Below are 19,556 nucleotides of genomic sequence, written 5' to 3'. Positions count from 1 at the left end.
ATCCTCACTTTTTGCAGTGAACAATAGGGGTGGAGACGCTCCTTCAGGTATAGTGGGCCGAGACCATTTAGGGCTTTAAAGGTCAGCACCAACACTTTGAATTGTGCTTGGAAATGTAGTGGGGGCCAATGTAGGTCTTTCAGGACAGGCGTTATGTGGTCTCAGTGGCCAGTCCCAACTATATTTTTGTGCATGGGGGGAAAATCGTGTGACACGAGCCCTACCTGTGTGCACAATAAATTTTTTTTTTTATTCCGTTACCTAGTTTTATTTTGATCTCCGGTCAGGACCTCCTTCATGAATTTCCACATCGTGTGTGCTATTCTAAGCCAGGAAACCAAGGTCCCTCGTGGGGGTTTGTTTCCCTGTGTGCATGCACCATTTTAGAGGCACACTTGGAAAGGACTCAGTTGGATCCAAAATAGCCAATCCAAACTCAAGATTCTGTCAGGTATTCTGTCATTTGAAAATATTTAAAGCACTCATCTTTTTACAGCCGCTGGACCTCTCTTCTCAGCTGATTTCACAAAATATGTGCATCTTTAGTTTCCCCCCCCCTAATTCTGATTTCAACCAGGATCTTTGAAACAATTGCAGTTCCTTGCCTCTTAATGCCGCCTGCCTTTTAGAATTTATAACCATGGCAACCCCTTTGTAAGCCGCCTTGGCTCTCGGTCTGGGAGAAAGGCGGGATATAAATAAGTAGAATACTAAAGGTGAGGATAAAGCTGCTCTTGAGCTCGGATCTTGCTTGGAGCACCTGCGGAGGAGGGATTCTGTCCTGGGGGCGCCGCTGGCCTGATCCTGCAGCCGGGTTTCCCCTTCCTGCTTCAGAGCCGGAGACCAGCTGGGCGCTCCTCCTCCCTCTCTGCCCGGAGCAGCCAAGAGGCTCCTACCCCGCGGCTCCGCAAGGGTTAACTGCGGCGACAGAGCTTCTATTCCTAGAGCGGAAGGGAAGACTGGGGGAGAGAGGAGGCGCTTCCGCTTCCTGTTCCGCTTCCCCGGGTTGATGCTGTCCTCCCTGGAGGCGGGTAACTGGGAGGAGTGGGCCGAGCCAGGGGCGGGATTGGGGGGCGAGAGGGAGGGAGCCGCGTCCCGCCTGGGGGGAACTAAGGGGCGACGGGGAAAGGTCGTCTTCTCCTGGGAGGGGAAGCGGGAGGCCGAAGCGACGCTCCTCGCTGGCCTTGACCGGCCTCTGGCCTCATCCTGCGGCCTTTTCTCCCGCTCCTCTGTCCAGAGAAAGCAGAAGGAGCGCCCAGCAAAGGCCGCAGGGCAGGGAATGGGGAGGAATGGCAGGGAGTAAACAGGGAGTCAGGAGAGTCTCCTGCCAGCCAGGGAGGAGCAGGAGGAATTATTATTATTTTATTCCTTCATACCCCGCCCATTTAGTTGGGTTTCCCCAGCCACTCTGGGCAGCTCCCAACAGAAAATTAAAAGCACTATAAAAGATCAAACATTAAAAGCTTTCCTGAACGGGGCTGCCCTCAGATGTCTTCTTAAAGTCAGATAGTTGTTTATTTCCTTGACATCTGATGGGAGGGCTTTCCACAGGGCAGGTGCCATACCGAGAAGGCCCTCTGCCTGGTTCCCTGTAACCTCAATTCTCGCAGGGAGGGAACTGCCAGAAGGCCCTCAGAGCTGGACCTCAGTGTCAGGACTGAGCGATGGGGTGGAGATGCTCCTTCAGGTATACTGGGCTGAGGCCATTTAGGGCTTTAAAGGTCAGCACCAACACTTTGAATTTTGCTCGGAAACATACTGGGAGCTAATGTAGACCTGTCTTTCAGGTCTTAGTTGGCTGCTGCTCCCAGTTACCAGTCTAGCTGCTGCATTCTGGATTTGATCTAGTTTCCGGGTCACCTTCAAAGGTAGCGCCCCATAGAGTGCAGAAGGAGCTGCAGACTCTATGGCAGGAGAGGATCCTCCTCAGTTAAGACTCTTTAGCATTTTATTGTATCGAAGGCCATAGGTCCACTGCAAATTAAACCATGAGAAAAAACTTTTCCTCTGCAAAATGTATGTACTAAACATATATCATTAAAAAAGGTGGGCCCCTGGGGATATATCTGGCCATCTGCAGCTGCAGTAATTTTATCTTATGTTCAAGATATCTAAACACCTGATCCAAAAGGTCTCTCAAGTGGCACAGTGATCCAATGGGAGCTAGAACACAACTAAAACCCACAAACCAATTTAGAAACCAGTATGCATAAGCCATCATTGAAAAAATTATCCCTCTCCACTTCCCATTTTGCCTCTTGGGCAGCATGTATGGTCTTTACACACTTGAGGAAGGAGGGAGTATGGGGTGGGACAAAACACTCATTTCCCCCAGTCTTAAATTTAGTTATCCAGATTTTCACATCTTATTAAAAAAAACAAATAAACACTGAAAGTAAAATCTCCAGTTGCCCCATCTATCATCGGAGGGGGAGCTGAGGGGAGATGGTTTCCACACCTTGCCTTGGAGTGTCTATAAGGAAGGGAATTGTTCTGTCCTTCCAGGGATCAGTGAGCTTTGACAAGTGTCCTTGCATTTCACTGACGACAACTGAGCCCTACGGAGAGCTCTGTACAAGGACGTCATGGTGGAGGTTCATGAGATGGTGGCCTCTCAGGGTAAGGATCCTTTTCGCCTTCATTAATAGTTATAATAGGTATGGGTTCCTCGGAGTGCCTCCCTTCAGCTCCGCTAAAGGAGGTCACAGTGTTTGTTTTTCTCCCAAGTTAAAGACCAGAAGCCTGGCTGAGAGTAAACATTCTTGCTTCTCTGCTACAATTAGCCAGTGATGGCTTCTGGGTTGCCTCCCTGGCGGACAGCATTCTTTAGGTGCAGAGCCAGCACTGAAAGACGCATTCCGTATTGCCTCTCTTTGCCCCTCAGCTGGAGAGGGCACTGTGAGAAGGACCTCAGACGATGAGTGCAGGCTCTAGGTGGATTCATGAGAAGCAGCCATTGAGCTACATAAGTCAAAATCAGCACCTTGACTTGAAGACAGGAACCCAGATATGCTCAGAGCCTCTTGCACCGGTCAGCACTCTGTAGTTTCTGAACGGTCTTCTAAAGCAGCCTGAAGTATAATGCATTGTGGCAATGTAGCATGGAGAATGGTAGAAAAAGCATACTAAAAATCTTCTGTGTGGGGGATCCTAATTTGTAGAATACTTGAGTATCTTGTTATTGTTATTGGTTTCTATTGATGTATTGGTTTGTTTGTTGCATATATAGAATCTTCTGTTTCTTAATATTTGAGGTTTGATTGCATTTTTATATATGCTGCAAGCCACCCAGAGAGGCTTGGGAAACCCAGCCAGACGGTTGGGATATAAATAAAATAAATGCTACTATTGTTATTATTCATCTTGGTTTTTCAACAAGCTCTGCAGATCTAGACTTTTCAAGCTTCTCTGAGTAGCAGTGCTGTATTATCAATGCTCAGGGGTGGCCTCACTTCTGCCCCAAAATGGGGGCTCAAAATCCATAAGGAGCGTACCCCTGCAAGTTGGGTGGGGTGGTCCCCACGAGACCTCCAAGGGGTGCAGACGCCTCCCCCCATTCACTGGCAAAGAGCCTTTTCAGATCCTGACAAAGCTGAATGGTGGAATGTCTGCCCTCTTGTGGACTTGCCCTTGTTGGGGGAGGATCCTTTTCGGGACTTGGCTGGAGGGGAGAGGACTCACAGAGCTTTGCTGCCCATTCCACTTCGCCCCTGGAGGCCGGGGAGACTAGCAGCAAAGCTGAGCAGTGACGCCCCTTTGGGGGTGACACCTGAGGCAGCCGCCCCACACAGGCCCATAGGCAGGCAGGCTCTGTTGATGTTATTGCCTGCTGGTTTAAATTGTGTTATTTATGGCTTGGTTAATCTTAGGGACTGCTCACCAGAACTTTTCTGATACAAATAACCCTTGATTAAATGGTGATATTTTATTAAAACCAGGTATCACATCATTGTTTTCATGTAAAACGCCTTTAACATAGTGCCAGGCCTTGAGTTTTGATAAGGAAACAGCTATATCAACCTTTATTTTAAAATTTTTATTCCATCAGGAGATGTTTGGGGGGTCCTGGATGAGGAGGAGCCATCAGAAGTCTGGCCAGAAAGAGGTGAGGCGCAAGAGAAGGAAAGGAAGTTGGGGGTTCAAGATGGAGCCAACAAACAAGAGAAGAGAGAAACAGTGAAGCCAAGGGATGAACACAGTGTTTCCCAAGAAGATGAAAATCAACTTAACAGGGTGGAGAAAAAACATGAATGTACTGTGTGCAGAAAGAGATTCTGTAGTCGCACAGCCCTTGCTAGACATCAAAGCGTACACTCAGGTGAAAAACCTTATGAATGCATGGTGTGTGGAAAGAGCTTCAGTGCCAGAAGCATCCTTATTAGACATCAAAAAATTCACACAGGGGAAAAACCATATAAATGCCTGGAGTGTGGAAAGAGCTTCAGAAATAGTAGCCACCTTAATGAGCATCAAAGAACTCATACAGGGGAGAAGCCTTATAAATGCATGGAGTGTGGAAAGACTTTCAGTCGGAGTTCCTCCCTTAATGAGCATCAAAGAACTCATACAGGGGAGAAACCTTATGAATGCATGGAGTGTGGAAAGACTTTCAGTCGGAGTTCCTCCCTTAATGAGCATCAAAGAACTCATATAGGGGAGAAACCTTATGAATACATGGAGTGTGGAAAGAGCTTCAGAAACAGTAGCCACCTTAATGAGCATCAAATAACTCATACAGGGGAGAAGCCTTATAAATGCATGGAGTGTGGAAAGACTTTCAGTCGGAGTTCCTCCCTTAATGTGCATCAAAGAACTCATACAGGGGAGAAACCTTATAAATGCATGGAGTGTGGAAAGACTTTCAGTCGGAGTTCCTCCCTTAATGAGCATCAAATAACTCATACAGGGGAGAAACCTTATGAATGCATGGAGTGTGGAAAGAGCTTCAGTGCCAGAAGCATCCTTATTAGACATCAAATAACTCATACAGGGGAAAAACCATATAAATGCCTGGAGTGTGGAAACAGCTTCAGTCAGACTGCCTCCCTTAATGTGCATCGACGAACTCATACAGGGGAAAAACCATATAAATGCCTGCAGTGTGGAAATAGATTCAGATACAGTGGCCACCTTAATGTGCATCAAAGAACTCATACAGGGGAGAAACCTTATGAATGCATGGAGTGTGGAAAGAGCTTCAGTTGCAGCAAGTCTGTTAAAAGACATCATATAATTCACACACAGGAAAACCATATAAATCCATATAAATGCCTGGAGTGTGGAAAGAGCTTCAGCTACAGTGGCTACCTTACTAAACATCAAAGAACTCATACAGGGGAGAAACCTTATGAATGCATGGAGTGTGGAAAGAGATTCAGAAACAGTGTCAACCTTAATCTGCATCGACAAACTCATACAGGGGAAAAACCATATAAATGCCTGGAGTGTGGAAAGAGCTTCAGATACAGTGGCCACCTTAATGTGCATCAGAGAACTCATACAGGGGAGAAACCTTATGAATGCATGGAGTGTGGAAAGAGCTTCAGAAAGAGTGGCTACCTTAATGTGCATCAGATAACTCATACAGGGGAGAAACCTTATAAATGCATGGAGTGTGGAAAGAGCTTCAGAAAGAGTGGCCACCTTAATGTGCATCAGATAACTCATACAGGGGATAAACCTTATGAATGCATGGAGTGTGGAAAGACTTTCAGTCAGAGTTCCTCCCTTAATGAGCATCAAAGAACTCATATAGGGGAGAAACCTTATGAATGCATGGAGTGTGGAAAGAGCTTCAGAAAGAGTGACTACCTTAATGTGCATCAAAGAACTCATACAGGGGAGAAACCTTATGAATGCATGGAGTGTGGAAAGAGATTCAGTTACAGTGGCTACCTTACTTTGCATCAAAGAACTCATACAGGGGAGAAACCTTATAAATGCTGGGAATGTGGAAAGAGTTTCATTGACAGTAGTACCCTTACTAAACATCAAAGAACTCACACAGGGGAAAAACCATATAAATGCATGGAGTGTGGAAAGAGCTTCAATCAGAGTGCCTCCCTTAATGTGCATCGACGACTTCATACAGGTGAAAAACCTTATAAATGCATGGAGTGTGGAAAGAGCTTCAGTGACTATAGTACCTTTACTAAACATCAAAGAACTCACAGGGGAATAACTTTATAAATGCATGGAGTGTGGAAAGAGCTTCAGTGACTATAGTACCTTTACTAAACATCAAAGAACTCACAGGGGAATAACTTTATAAATGCATGGAGTGTGGAAAGAGCTTCAGTCACAGCAGGTCCCTTAACATGCACCATAGAATTCACACAGGGGAGAAGCCATATAAGTGCATTGAGTGTGGTGAAAGCTTCAAGTGCAATTCTCACCTTAAATGACATCAGACACCTCGTACAGGGAACAAACCACATGAACGCCTGGAGTGTGGAAAGAGGTTTGGTCACGGTAGCCTCCTTACTTTGCATCAAAGAACTCATACAGGGGGCAAACCGTATAAATGCTTGGAATGTAGAAAAAGCTTCAGTGACTCTAGCACCCTTCATGCACATAGGAGAATTCACACAGGGGACAAACCATATAAATGTTTGCAGTGTGGAAAGAGCTACCGCCACAGTCATCACCTTTCTCGACACCGGATAACTCATTCAGGAGACTAACCCTATGAAAGCTGATGTGTGGAAAGAGCTTCCGTTACAGTGGTAAAAGCTGTTCTCCAATTGGAGCACTCGCAGACCAGTGTTTCCTAGTAGGGAGTTAGTAGCTCACTCTTTGACGATGTGCAATTCTTCACCTTCATCCATGCACGAGGGCTTTTCCAGTACAGCAAGGAAGCAGCTTAAGGACCAAATACTTTACTGTCGCAAAAGTTCAGGCTCAGTAAAACAGTTTTGGGAGTATGTATATCCATCTGTCTAGTGATAAGTCGCCAGTAGCCAGGTGCAAACTGTGTCTGGCGCCTGGCTAATTTTGAACACTGCCCCACATTGGTATTTAATTAAAATAAGACACGAACTTGAGAATTTCCCCTCTGATTTACCAATCTGTTCATTTAGGCAAGCATTTCTGACTTTTGTTTTCAGACTATGTGCTCAGAATATTTAGAGGGACGCTATAAAAAATTATCGCAGAACAGCATCTTTGTGTATGCCTTAACTAGGCAGTAGACCTCTACCAATATGCTCTCTCTATTCTGAACCAAGTTTATCCTTGATTTGTTATGTAAGATACCTGATGCGGATGATCAACTGAAAGTCACATATTTGTTGTCTTGTTTGAGAAATCTGTGACAAAGTTGCTGCCCAAAAATTGAGAATGTTCATTGAGGAGAACATGGTGGACTGTAAAGATTTAATTGGGAATGACATCTAAAAACTTACTTGTGTGTGTGTAATATAGACTAATACTGTATTTTAATGCCATATTTATGTATATATGTCATATGACCATAATGGTTCAAACAATAAACATATACCGCTTGTAGGCCTTTGCAGATACAGTTACGTACAGATAGATGGACTGTATAGGCCAGGGGTCTGCAACCCGCGGCTCCGGAGCCGCATGTGGCTCTTTTACACTTTTGCCGCGGCTCCGGGGTGGATACTAGCGAGGGGAGGAGGCGCATTGTGCGCCCCGACACTCTCCACTGTGGCGGGCGCTGTACTGGCTGTGACGTCGCATGCGGGCGGTACGTGCGTTAGTCACCCACCGTCCCGATGTCACCTTCCCGCCCGCTGTCAGTTCGCGGCTCCAGAGATATATTTGTTTTAAATGTCGCAATGGTTTTGTGGCTCCCAGGTTTTTATTCCTTCAGAAACGGGTCCAAGTGGCTCTTTTTGTCTTAAAGGTTGCAGACCCCTGGTATAGGCAAAAGTGAGTAACAAGAAAATAGTATTTCTCATGCCTTAACATGTTAGAAGCTGATTGGTTACTGCCGCAGAATCCTATAGTAGTAGTAGCACAAATAATAATAATAATAATAATAATAATAATAATAATAATAATAATAAATTTATTACTTATACCCCACTCATCTGGCTGGGCCTCCCCAGCCACTCTGGGCGGCTCCCAACAGAATATTAAAAACACAATAAAACATCAATATATTATTTCCTTGACATCTGAAGGGAGGATGTTCCATAGGACGGGCGCCACTCTGCAGGGTTCCCTGTATCCTCACTTTTTGCAGTGAGGGAACCACCAGAAGGCTTTGGAGGAGGACCGATGGGGGTGGAGACGCTCCTTCAGGTATACTGGGCTGAGGCCATTTAGGGCTTTAAAGGTCAGCACTAACACTTGGAATTGTGGGAGTCAATGTAGGTCTTTCAGGACCGGTGTTATATGGTCTCAGCGGTCAGTCCCAGCTATATTTTTGTTTGTGGAAAAAAAATCCTGTGAGAAGCGGATAATAAATCCTCGGTGTGCACAATAAATATTTTTTGATTCCGTTACCTGGTTTTATTTGGATCTCTGGTCAGGAACTCCTTCATGAATTTCCACATCATGTGTGCTGCTCTAAGCCCGGAAACACACCATTTTGGAAAACTAATTTGTGAAATACATGTTTTGTGATGTACCAGATTTGCCCGAAAGGGCAGTCAACTTTAAAAAAAAATGTTTGTGTGGCCTGCAAGTCATGCAAGGATTTGGAATCACTCGCATAAAAGGCCGCTGGTCCCTTCCTTCTCCTTCCCCACTTTCTGTGCATGCAATAGCAAATTTTATTTTTATTTTTAATGCAGCAGTTTTGTGCAGGAGAGCTTCTCCCCACAAAGATGTGTTTTTTATTACTACAGACATTTGTATATTTCATTTATCACCGCCCTTTATTCAGCCAAAGTCCTGGTTGAAGAAGAATGTTTTCGCTCGGGACCTAAAGGCGCATAATGAAGTTGCCAGCCAAAGCTCCCTGTGGAGAGCTTTCCACAAACAAAGCCACTGTAGAAAAGTCCCAGTCTTGTTTTGTCACCCTCCACACATGGAGGAGGCACATGAAGAAGTGTCTTAGAGGGTGATATCCAGCCTGGGGCAATATTTGAGGTATTGTGATCCGGAGCTGTTAAGGCTTTATAGGTCCAAACCAGCAATTTGAATTGGGCTCAGAAACTAATTGGTTTCCAGTGTGGTTGGACCAGGATCAGTGTAATATGCTCACACAGTCTTGCTCTGGTGAGCAACCTGACTGCCAGATTCTGCAGCAGCTGAAGTTTCTGAAGCACCGGCAGGCGCCACCATCATGCCTTCAACAACAATGGGAAATAAGCAGAAAACTCGCTAAGGTAAAGGGACCCCTGACCATTAGGTCCAGTCGTGGCCGACTCTGGGGTTGCGGCGCTCATCTCGCTTTATTGGCCGAAGGAGGTGGCGTACAGCTTCCGGGTCATGTGGCCAGCATGACTAAGCCGCTTCTGGCAAACCAGAGCAGCGCACGGAAACGCCGTTTACCTTCCCGCTGGAGTGGTACCTATTTATCTACTTGCACTTAGACGTGCTTTCGAACTGCTAGGTTGGCAGGAGCAGGGACCGAGCAACGGGAGCTCACCCCATTGCGGGGATTCGAACCGCCGACCTTCTAATCGGCAAGTCCTAGGCTCTGTGGTTTAGACCACAGCGCCACCAGTGTCCTTTTTGGGAAACCCTCTAGGAAGAGACAGTAGAACAATAGAAATACTGGAATTAAAGGATTTGTTCAACTCAAAGCTCCCCTCCCTTCTCCATTCGAATGCATTGGCTAAAATTAGTACAAAGACCCTAGGTGGTTAGATAGCTCCCCGAGCTCCAAGAAGGAACTGGCCACACACTGTCAAGGAACCCAGACACCCCTCGACTTAAGGACAGGTGTGACGGACAGCACAGCCAGGCCAGAGTCTGCTGGCGCAGTCTCCCTGAAATTCCGTCAGAGTGAAGGAGCCTGTCACCGATTGGCTACAAAGTCACAGAAGGGGGAGGAGCAGAACTTTGAGAGGGAGGATAAAGAGAGGGAGGGAGGGAGAGAGAGATAGGGCTACGGGTCAGGTGAAGAGATGGGGCTTGATTTGAGAAGATAGGGATGGATTTGAGAAGAGAGAGGGTCAGGTTAAGACAGGGGTCCTCAAACTACGGCCCACAGGCCGGATCAGGACCGCCAAGGTCCTAAATTCAGTTCTCGCTGCTGCTGCTGCTGCTGGCTGTCTGGCTTCTGGTGCTGTGGGGGTCCCAGGCCAGACAAGAAGACGGCGGAGCAGGAAATGGCGGCGGCCAGGAGGCGTTGTGCGCAGGCGGTTCAGGCAGAAGGCAGCACCGCTGCTGGGGCCCTTCGCGGCTCAGTCGCCGCCCCTCCAGGTCTCCCGCTTCCCCACCACTCTCCTTCCCATCTCGCAAGCCCCGCATACCCCACCCAGCATGCACGTCTCGCCTTTGCAACCTGCCACTGTTGGAGGAGTTCGGAATGTTGTCAATAAAAGCTCAGCGTCACGCTCTTTCTCTGCGCACTGGTGTCAGTCTACTCATGTGAGGCAGCCCTTTTTGCAAGTTTCCCCTGTCCTTTTTCTATGGCGGGTGTGTGTGTGAGGAGAATTCAGCTCCATGCCTTGGTAGCCTTTGCAAGTTTTAACTTCTTCTGGAAGGGGTTGGCTCTCTCCAGGGAGAGATGCCTGAAGGGCTGCAGGTTGGCAAGAGCGGGCAGGTGCCACCCAGCGCTACCATTTTAATCTCTGGGGTGGCGGAAGAAGATGGGGTGGGGTGGAACTGTCTATTTCCATCTCCTGCAAGTTCCAAAGCACAGAAGCATTTCGAAAAGTGCAGCTACCTCCTGAATTTGACACACACACACCCCACTCTGCTTTCTCCCTTCCTAAGCCCCTCTCTCTTATCTTTTTCTCGCTTTCCAGGCTTGCCCTTTCACTGCCATTCCCACTGCTCCCAGGTTTTGCAGTTTTTGGGGGGTGGGGGAGAGAAAAACGCCCGCCCATGATTATTTAGCTGATTCTCTCCTGACCAACATAAATTAGCAGACCCATACTTCCCATTGAAATATTTATAGAGTGGTACCTTGGGTTAAGAACTTAATTCGTTCCAGAAGTCCGTTCTTAACCTGAAACTGCTCTTAACCTGAAGCACCACTTTAGCTAATGGAGCCTCCCACTGCTGCCACCGCGCGGTTTCTGTTCTCACCCTGAAGCAAAGTTCTTAACCCGAGGTACTATTTCTGGTTAGCAGAGTCTGTAACCCGAAGCGTCTGTAACCTGAAGTGTCTGTAACCCAAGGTACCACTGTAAGTTTATGTTGATTAAAATCATTATTCATTTTAAATATTGTATGGCTTCCCCCTGTCTCGCCCTGCCCCGAGCTGCCCCTTCGCGGGGCAGGAGGAGGAGCCGCTGCTGCCTCCGGGGCGCCTATGTGGGTGTTGCCGCTGCTCAGGAGCCTCTGAGTGCGTGCAGAGTGCAGACCGAGCAAGGCAGCGAGGAGAAGGGCTTCCTGCAGCAACAGTGCGGCCAAGCTGAGCCGGGCAGACGAGAGGCAGCTGCGGAGGTCTGTGGAGAGAGTCATCGGCATCTTCTAGTCTCTCATAGGCTAAGTATTGGGGCTCCTGGGGGGCCCGGCAGCTGGGGAGGGAAGGCTCCCTGACCCACTGGGACACCAAGGGAAATCGAGCCTTTTCAGCAGAGACAGACATCACTTGACGCTCATGGAAACTGAATTGCATTTGCTGTCTTACTTATTTTGCAGCACATTCACTCAATTTGGCAAGTTCCTGTGTCATAGGCAAACTTGGCTTCCTCTCCCCCTAACTCTAGATCCTTTATGAGCAAGTTTAAAAGGCACAGTTTCCACTTTCTATAGCTCCAGTGGGAAAACTCCATCTTTTCCTACTGTTTAGCCAATTCCTCCTTTGCCTTTAATCCACATTGTTACAACTGCAAGTCATTAGCTATAACACGCAATGTGCATAGGAATTCGTTCATTATTTCCCCCCCCCCAAAAAAAATATAGTCCGGCCCACAACAGTGTCTGAGGGACAGCGCACCGGCCCAATGTTTAAAACGTTTAAGGACCCCTGGCTTAGAGAGTGGGTAACTGAGGAAAAGTGACCCTCGTGAACCAGGGTATTAATGGGTGAAGGAAGCTGTATGGTGTTAAAAGTATTTTGTGGCAGAGAGGAGGCAGAGATGAGTCAGGCTGGTGACTAAGTTAGGGGGTCTCCCCCTCCTGCTCTGACCAGCTCCCCTCCCCCTTGATCTCTAAGAATCTGCAAAGGGATGAAGAGGGTGGAGCACAGGCAGATAAGGCGAAGAAATCTCAGGTTGCTTGGGAGAGGAGCAGACTTAGGGAACCTGTGGGAGATAGCTGAATGCTTCTCCATGAAAGGAGCAGCAAATCCTGGCTTATAGAAAGCCAGCATGTCAGGGAACAGATGAGGAGAGAACCTTTTCCCCTGGAATTTGTGGCAAGAGGGCAAATCCTATGCTAGGGGTTATTAAGAACCTGAGAATGACCCTGTTGGATCCGCCAGGTGCAGAATGGCTGGGACAACCCAGTCAGATGGATGGGGTACAATAAATAAATGATTAGTGTTAGTACAGTGGTACCTCGGGTTGCATACGCTTCAGGTTACAGACTCCGCTAACCCAGAAATAGTACCTCGGGTTAAGATCTTTGCTTCAGGATGAGAACAGAAATCGTGCAGCAGCGGCGCAGCGGCAGCAGGAGGCCCCATTAGCTAAAGTGGTGCTTCAGGTTAAGAACAGTTTCAGGTTAAGAACGGACCTCCAGAACGAATTAAGTATTTAACCCGAGGTACCACTGTATTAGTATTTGCTTCCACTGCCTGAAGCAAAGCTGTCAGCTTTCCCCCTTTTTTAAGGGAAATTCTCTTATTCCAAATAGGATTCCTCGCAAGAAAAGGGAAAAGTTGACAGCTTTGGCCTGAAGTGGCTGCCTCCGTCTGCCTCATGGACTGTAGAGTTATTCTTAGGTTCCTAATAACCCCTAGCATGGAATTTGCCCTTTTCACAGTTGCCACAAATTTAAATTCCAGGGGCCAGGGGAGAAAGGTTTTCTTTTCCCCTGTTCCCTGGCAAGCTAGCTTTCTATAAGCAAGGAGAGGCGTTCAGCTATTTACACACACCTGAGATCACCCGCCTTACCTGCTCTCTCTCTGAAGGATGCCAAGAAGAGGCAGCTCCCTCCCTGTTTGCTCTTCAATGGTTAACAGCAGCAACAGCATCTGCGCCCACATTCCTAGAGCAGAAGATTGCAAAGAGGAGGAGGAGATTTGGGGAGGGGGGGAGAGAGGGGGAATGTGCCCCTTTCCTCTTCCGCAGATCTGAAAGGGGGGGGAATGCAAAGTGTTCCACGTGAGTTTCTTCTTGCTTTCGCAGAGATGCTGAAGGCGGCCGCAGGGAGGGAAATGCAAGATTAAGGCAAATAATTCCGCGTGCTGGGGAAAGCAGGACTCCCGCAAGAGCTCTTCCCCTAACCGAATTATTAGGCTCATTGAAGAGATGCGCTCCGTGCACTGAGAGATCCAGGTAGATTAATCACTCCACAGGTAAACATCCATCCATTATCTCCCCCCAACCTACAACTACTTCTCGTTTCCTGTGTTGGGGACCTTATTCACTAGTAGCCTGCAATCATTTCCTTGTGCTGCGTAAATTAAGGTTGCCACTTTCCCCCACTGCTCCACATCTCTCTCTTTGCTCTTGTGCCTTCAAAAGACTCCTGAAAGGCATAAACGAAGCTTTTCCACAAATGGAAAGGGGGCCGGGGTGGGGAGTGTTACCGGAGAAATCTGAGGGCTCCCTTGGACAAAAAAACAAGGACACCAGCCAGGAATACCAGAGCAAAAGAGCAGCCGGTAGGCTTGGCCTTTATTGAAGACTGTCGCGACAGGACTCCCACCTGCCACAAGGTGGAACAAGATGGAAACCCCAACAAAAGAGCCCCCAAACTTTTATTAGTTGCTAATCCCCATGTTACACCCCCCCAAACTACATCACGGTTACATCATGAAAGGGGAGGTCTGGTGGCAGTAATCTGAGCATCCTGGACCCTGCCCCATGGTTCGCCTTGCCCTCCACCAAACACCCATCAAGTATAACAAAAAAGATATTTACATTTCCCTGTTTCCTAGCCAAGTTAATCATACCCTTTTATCTTCATCTGAGTTTGTTATTTCTGGAATGGCTACCTGTCTGGCACTCAGGTATCAGGATGCCAGGGATTATCACTCAGGCAGAGGGGCTGCTGAGTAGCTGAGCTCACATGTCTATATGAATTTCTGAAGTTTTCCTAGTGAGCCAGTACATAGATACATTTATCAGTGAATTCTTGCATTTGGTATCGTGCAGCAAAGGCCCTTTGAATAGACAGGAAGAAACGGTGAGGAAGTGTTTTGTGAGGACAAATCACAAAAGTGATTGTGCTGATTTTGGTAGTGGGCTGCATGTGCATGATATCTGCTGGAGGGGCAACCCCCCCCCCGCAACCTATACATAAATTCCTGCAACAGGAGGCTCTCATGCCACATTGCCAGGTACCTGGTAGTGAATGTAAAACTGCACAGGAGCAAGGCCAGGGGGAAAAAACAACAACGTTGGCAATCCTAATCAATTTTGCGTGCTCAAGAAAGCTGGCCAATGGAAGGCGGAATTGAGAGAAGGAGTTCCCAGCAAGTTGGACCAAGAAGCATCACTGCAGTGGAGGTGGAATGTATGGTAGCTGTTGTGGCAAGCAGCCATTGATAGCCGTCTCCTCTATATGAATCTTTTCCAATTGTATTTTAACACCATCCAAGTTTGTGGCCGTCACTGCCTCTTGTGGAAGAGAGTTCCATCGTTTAATAATGTGCTGTGAGAACAAGGCCTTCCTTTTGTCTTGCCCTGAATCTTCCAACCTTCAACTTCAACTGGATGAGCTTGAATTCAGGCAAAAACGTCCCTCTTTAACCGGGCCTTTGGTTGATTGTCATCTGATGGCCTTTTAAAAAGTGTTGGGTGGCGGCTATTGGGTTGTTTTTATTTTTATTGTGTATTTTGTGGTTTTATATTGTAATTTTATCCTGTGAACCGCCCTGAGACCTGCGGGTGTATGGGCGGTATACAAATTTAATAAGTAAATGAATAAAAATAAAATAAAATCCTACTTTAAATATTCACACCCTGCATAATTTTACGTACCTCTGTTTTGTGTGTGTGTGTGTGTGTGTGTGTGTCTGCCTTCCTTCCACACATACTTATCCTTTTTTCGTAAATAAAAAAAGTCACAAATGTTGTAACCTTTCCTCACAAGGGAGTTTCTCCACCCCCCTTGATCATTTCCGTTGCTCATTTCTGAACCGTTTCCCCCAACTCTCCTTATACCTCCTTTGAGGTGAAAGTTGCAGATAGTTTGACCCTTTTCATCTTCCCTCATAGGTAGTGAAATGGCATCTGAAATTTTTTCCAGACCCTCTCCCCTTTGCAGTGGCCTGGAGACAGGTGCTGTGGAGTCACCTCAGGTAGGAGGGATACTCTTTATTGATATATATATTGATATATATACAGTGGTACCTCGGTTTTCAAGCATATCAGAAGCCAAACATTTCGGTTTTCGAACGCCAAAAACCCGGAAGTGAATACTTCCGTTTTCGAACGCACCTCAGAAGTCGAACGGCTTCTGCTGAATTTCTCCCCCTCAAATTTCTCCTTTGACTTTGCCGACAGCCCATTGCGCCTCGGTTGTCGAACATTGCAGAAGTCGAACAGTCTTCTGGAACGGATTAGGTTTGACAACCGAGGTACCACTGTACAGTCTTACCTTGGATCTGAAACTGCTTGGGTCCTGAACAAATCAGCTCCCAAACGATCGAAACCCGGAAGCGAGTGTTCCAGTTTTCGAATGTTCTTTTGGAAGCTGAATGTCTGACGGGGCTCCCGCGGCTTCTGATTGACCGCAGGAGCTTCTTGCAGCCAATCGGAAGCCGTGCTTTGGTTTCTGAACATTTTGGAAGTCAAACGGACTTCCGGAATGGATTCCCTTCGACTTCCAAGGTACGACTGTATATATTTATCCTGCTCTTCAGCCAAAAAAGGATCTCCGAGTAGCTTATAGATCAATGAAAACAATCAGGCTTTCCCCCTCAAGTTTGCAGTCTTAAAAATATTATTGATCATATTGTATTTTTAGGCTGCCCTTCAGCTGAAGTTTCCAAGCCGGTGTCCAAAAATCCCTTCAAATCATAAGTGAGGGAGAAGCACTTTTCGCACCCTGCCTGTGGATATTGATGAGGGAAGGACATTTTTTATTTTCCAGGGACCAGTGACTTTTGAGGAGGTGGCCCTCTATTTCACTGAGGAGGAATGGGCCCTGATGCTGCCCAGCCAGAGGGCTCTGTACAGGGAGGTGATGCTGGAGATTCTTGGGATGGTAACTACCTTAGGTAAGTATCCCTTTGGCCTTTATTTAGAGATGCTGAAGGTATGAACTCCCCTCAGCAGTGCTATTTGCCCAACAAAAAGCATCCATCTCTGGGTGACATGTCTCGCCCTTACAGAAGCCATGCCAGTTCTGCCTGAGCAAGGCTTGTTCTTCTGTATGCTTTGTAATGTTGGGCAGGATTCATCTAACAAGACCCATAAGATGAAGCCCTGTGCATGGACTTTTGCTTGTGCAACAGGGCTTCTGTGGTGGATGGTGACAGCCTGAAGCGAGCACTCCTCCTGCAAGTACTCAGGTCTCTCCTTCTCTCAGACCTTAGTCTCTGCAGCTCGGGAGATGTCGGTGGGTTACCAGACCCAGAGGCCGCCTCAGCCTCGCCTGACCCAACTGGTAGTGGAGTAGCTGTAGGTGATTGCCCAGCTGAAGGCAACGAGGTAGTCCCCACATCTGGAGCCAGGGCAGGCTCAGGCCCCTGACTCAGCCCAGCTGGTGCTTGTTGCAGGGGAACCTGTGCAGACTGGGGCTCTTCAGAATCAGGCCCCAGACTGGGTTCAGATGCTGCCTGAGGCAAAGGATCCAGTGCGGACTGAGACTCCTCTGGTTCCGAGTCCGAGTCCCAGGCCATCATACCTTCCAACAGCGGAGGCAGAGGGTTGCCTTCGCGGTCCAGAGAGGCAGAGCCTAACCTTCATCCTGGGAAGCTGATAGACTTGTCCTCCTACACCAATCAGTTCTGCTTTTCCCTTGATCAGAGGGTTTATCCAGTTTTCTCCTTATATTCCAGCAGGTTACGTCTGGGAGAGTGAGAACGAGGGAGCAGAGTTGGACGTGTCGTTGCAAACAGCCAAGGCTCAGTACGGTGGGGAGAACTTGGAGGCTCAAGATGGAGCAAAGAAGCAGGAGGAGAAGCAAACTCAGACGCAGGGGGAGAAATCTGCCGCTTGTCAGTATGGTGACGCCCCAAAACAACACACAACGTGCAGAGGAAAGAAAAGGATCAAGTGTGCCGAGTGTGGAAAGGCCTTCAGTTGCCAGTCAGCATTTAATCTGCACCAGAGAACTCACACGGGAGAAAAGCCTTACAAGTGCCCACAATGCGGAAAGAGCTTCAACAGGCACGACAACCTTGCTTCGCATCAGAGAATTCACACCGGAGAGAAACCGTACGCCTGCTCCGTTTGTGGGAAAAGGTTCAGCCACAGTGCAAGCCTTACTTCTCATCAGAGAATCCACACAGGGGAGAAACCGTATAAATGCTTGGAGTGTGGCAAGAGCTTCAGCCGGTGCGACTCCCTTACTTCCCATCAGAGAATCCACGCGGAGGAGAAACCGTATAAATGCGCCGTCTGCGGAAGGAGCTTCCGTCAGAGCGCAAGCCTCACTTGTCACCAGAGAAACCACACCGGGGAGAAGCCGTACAAATGCCTGGAGTGCGGAAAGAGCTTCAGCTGGGATAAGTCCCTTATTGCACATCAGAGAATTCACACGGGGGAGAAACCGTACAAATGCTTGGAGTGCGGAAAGAGATTTAGGTGGAGCCGGCTTTTTACTGCACATCAACGCATTCATGCTGGAGAGAAACTATATCCGTGTGCAGACTTCGACGAAAGCTTCTGCCAGAACGCAAATCTTTCTTCCTATCAAAGAATCCATTCGCTGGAAAAGCTGCGCAAGTGCTTCATGTGCGGAAAGAGCTTGAGTCAGAACGACTCCCAGATTTTGCATCAAGGCTTACACCCGGGAGAGGAACTGTACAGTTGCTCAGAGTGTGACGAGAGTCTATCTTGCAAATCGTATCTTGTTAACCGTCACATAATTAATGCTGGCGAGAAACAGTACGAGTGCGGAGGAAGTTGCGGCGCGAGCTCAGACCTTGCTTTCCATCGAATGGTTCACGCAAGGGAGAAATTGTATAAATGTCTGGAGTGTGGGAAGAAGTTTGGACGGAGCGACCACCTTCGTAGACATCAGATTATCCACACGAGGCAGGAGCAATAGATGTGCTCACACGGGCGGAAAATGTTTGCTTTTGGAGCTTGCTTCTCCACACCACTCCATAGATTGCTAGTTGGGGGAATCTTGAGGAACGTCTGAGCTGTGGGGAAAGTATTGATGGAGCTCACCTCTCCTTACTGATAGAAGCCTCCAGAGGACATGAGCAGAATCATACAAACGCAAGAGGAATATAAGAAGCTGTATAATACTGAATTAGATCTTTGGCCCATTTAGCTCATCAGTGCTGTCTGACAGGGGTTTTCCAGGCTTCAGGAAGGGTCTGTCTCGGCCATCCCTGGAGAGATCATTGAGGGTTGAGCATGATAGATGCTCAACCACATAAGAACACAAGAAGCTGCTTTATTTTGAACCACACCTTTGGCCTATCTAGCTCAGTATTGCCTACACTGACTGTCAGCTGTTCTCTGGGGTTTCAGGCAGGGGTCTTGATGCTAAGGATTGGACCTACTTCTGCACATCCTATATAGCTCTAACACTGAGCTTTGGCCCTGTGAAACACCTGCTTTTATATATGTATCATCATGTCTCTTCCAACAAGAACCTCAAATGAACTTCAGCTGGCCTGGATGTGAGGAGCAGGGCCTTGTTTGCGGTGGTACCACCGCATCATCTGACCATTAAGAAATCTATACAGCTTCAGGGGACAAAACCCCCCCCCCATGTTTTTCCTTCATTATTGTTTGTTTGGTTTTTAAAGGTTCCTGATAGTTCTCTGCCGCTTTTTTAAAAAGCTGCTTTTAATTTTTAGTTAGGCTTTTAACTTTTTTTCTCAATTTGTTTCGCTTTAATGGATTTAGGACTGTTGGCATAATAAAGTCACCAAGAAAGCAGTTCAGACAAGTTGATATCTTAAGCGACGCAGTGTGTAAACTTTTAAAATATTATTTGCAGTTCTATGCCTCTCCCTCCCACCCTGTAAAAACCCCACCACCACCACCGGAAGGCCAGGCCAGCAGAACACCACAAATAAAAATATATAATAAGCACTAAAGGTAAAGGTAAAGGGACCCCTGACCATTAGGTCCAGTCGTGGCCGACTCTGGGGTTGCAGCGCTCATCTCGCTTTACTGGCCGAGGGAGCCGGCGTACAGCTTCCGGGTCATGTGGCCAGCATG

At 47.5% G+C, this 19,556-nt stretch overlaps 2 protein-coding genes across 8 annotated transcripts; both read left to right on the top strand.

The window, feature by feature from the left end:
• The first annotated feature begins 457 nt into the window (after positions 1 to 457).
• On the top strand, positions 458 to 8,474 carry LOC310701233 (uncharacterized protein). Of its 5 annotated transcripts, XM_083491807.1 has the most exons (5): positions 630 to 1,027; positions 2,506 to 2,619; positions 4,049 to 4,318; positions 4,403 to 7,550; positions 7,891 to 8,474. In XM_083491807.1, exons 2-4 carry the CDS (start codon positions 2,586 to 2,588, stop codon positions 6,187 to 6,189), a joined length of 2,091 nt encoding a protein of 696 aa, XP_083347933.1. In that variant the 5' UTR covers positions 630 to 1,027; positions 2,506 to 2,585; the 3' UTR covers positions 6,190 to 7,550; positions 7,891 to 8,474. The 5 variants fall into 5 exon arrangements, with proteins under 5 accessions (XP_083347931.1, XP_083347933.1, XP_083347930.1 ...); XM_083491805.1 differs by having other exon boundaries at positions 458 to 1,027; positions 4,049 to 7,550; XM_083491804.1 differs by having other exon boundaries at positions 4,049 to 7,557; positions 7,898 to 8,474.
• Positions 8,475 to 9,374: 900 nt separating this feature from the next.
• LOC310701647 (uncharacterized protein) lies at positions 9,375 to 19,271 on the top strand. 3 transcript variants are annotated; one of them, XM_083492872.1, is made up of 5 exons: positions 9,375 to 10,512; positions 13,386 to 13,535; positions 15,423 to 15,505; positions 16,300 to 16,426; positions 17,210 to 19,271. In XM_083492872.1, the coding sequence occupies exons 3-5, from the start codon at positions 15,431 to 15,433 to the stop codon at positions 18,421 to 18,423; spliced, it is 1,416 nt and encodes a 471-aa protein (XP_083348998.1). In that variant the 5' UTR covers positions 9,375 to 10,512; positions 13,386 to 13,535; positions 15,423 to 15,430; the 3' UTR covers positions 18,424 to 19,271. The 3 variants fall into 3 exon arrangements, with proteins under 3 accessions (XP_083348998.1, XP_083348997.1, XP_083348999.1); XM_083492871.1 differs by having other exon boundaries at positions 9,375 to 11,285; positions 13,119 to 13,535; XM_083492873.1 differs by lacking the exon at positions 9,375 to 10,512 and adding an exon at positions 11,503 to 12,110.
• The last annotated feature ends 285 nt before the right edge of the window (positions 19,272 to 19,556 follow it).

Source organism: Podarcis liolepis (assembly GCF_965112155.1).
Source record: "Podarcis liolepis genome assembly, chromosome: 2".
Classification (NCBI taxonomy): Eukaryota; Metazoa; Chordata; class Lepidosauria; order Squamata; family Lacertidae; genus Podarcis; species Podarcis liolepis.
The sequence above is the reverse complement of the archived record's forward strand: the minus strand, read 5'-3'. Positions and strand labels throughout refer to the sequence as shown.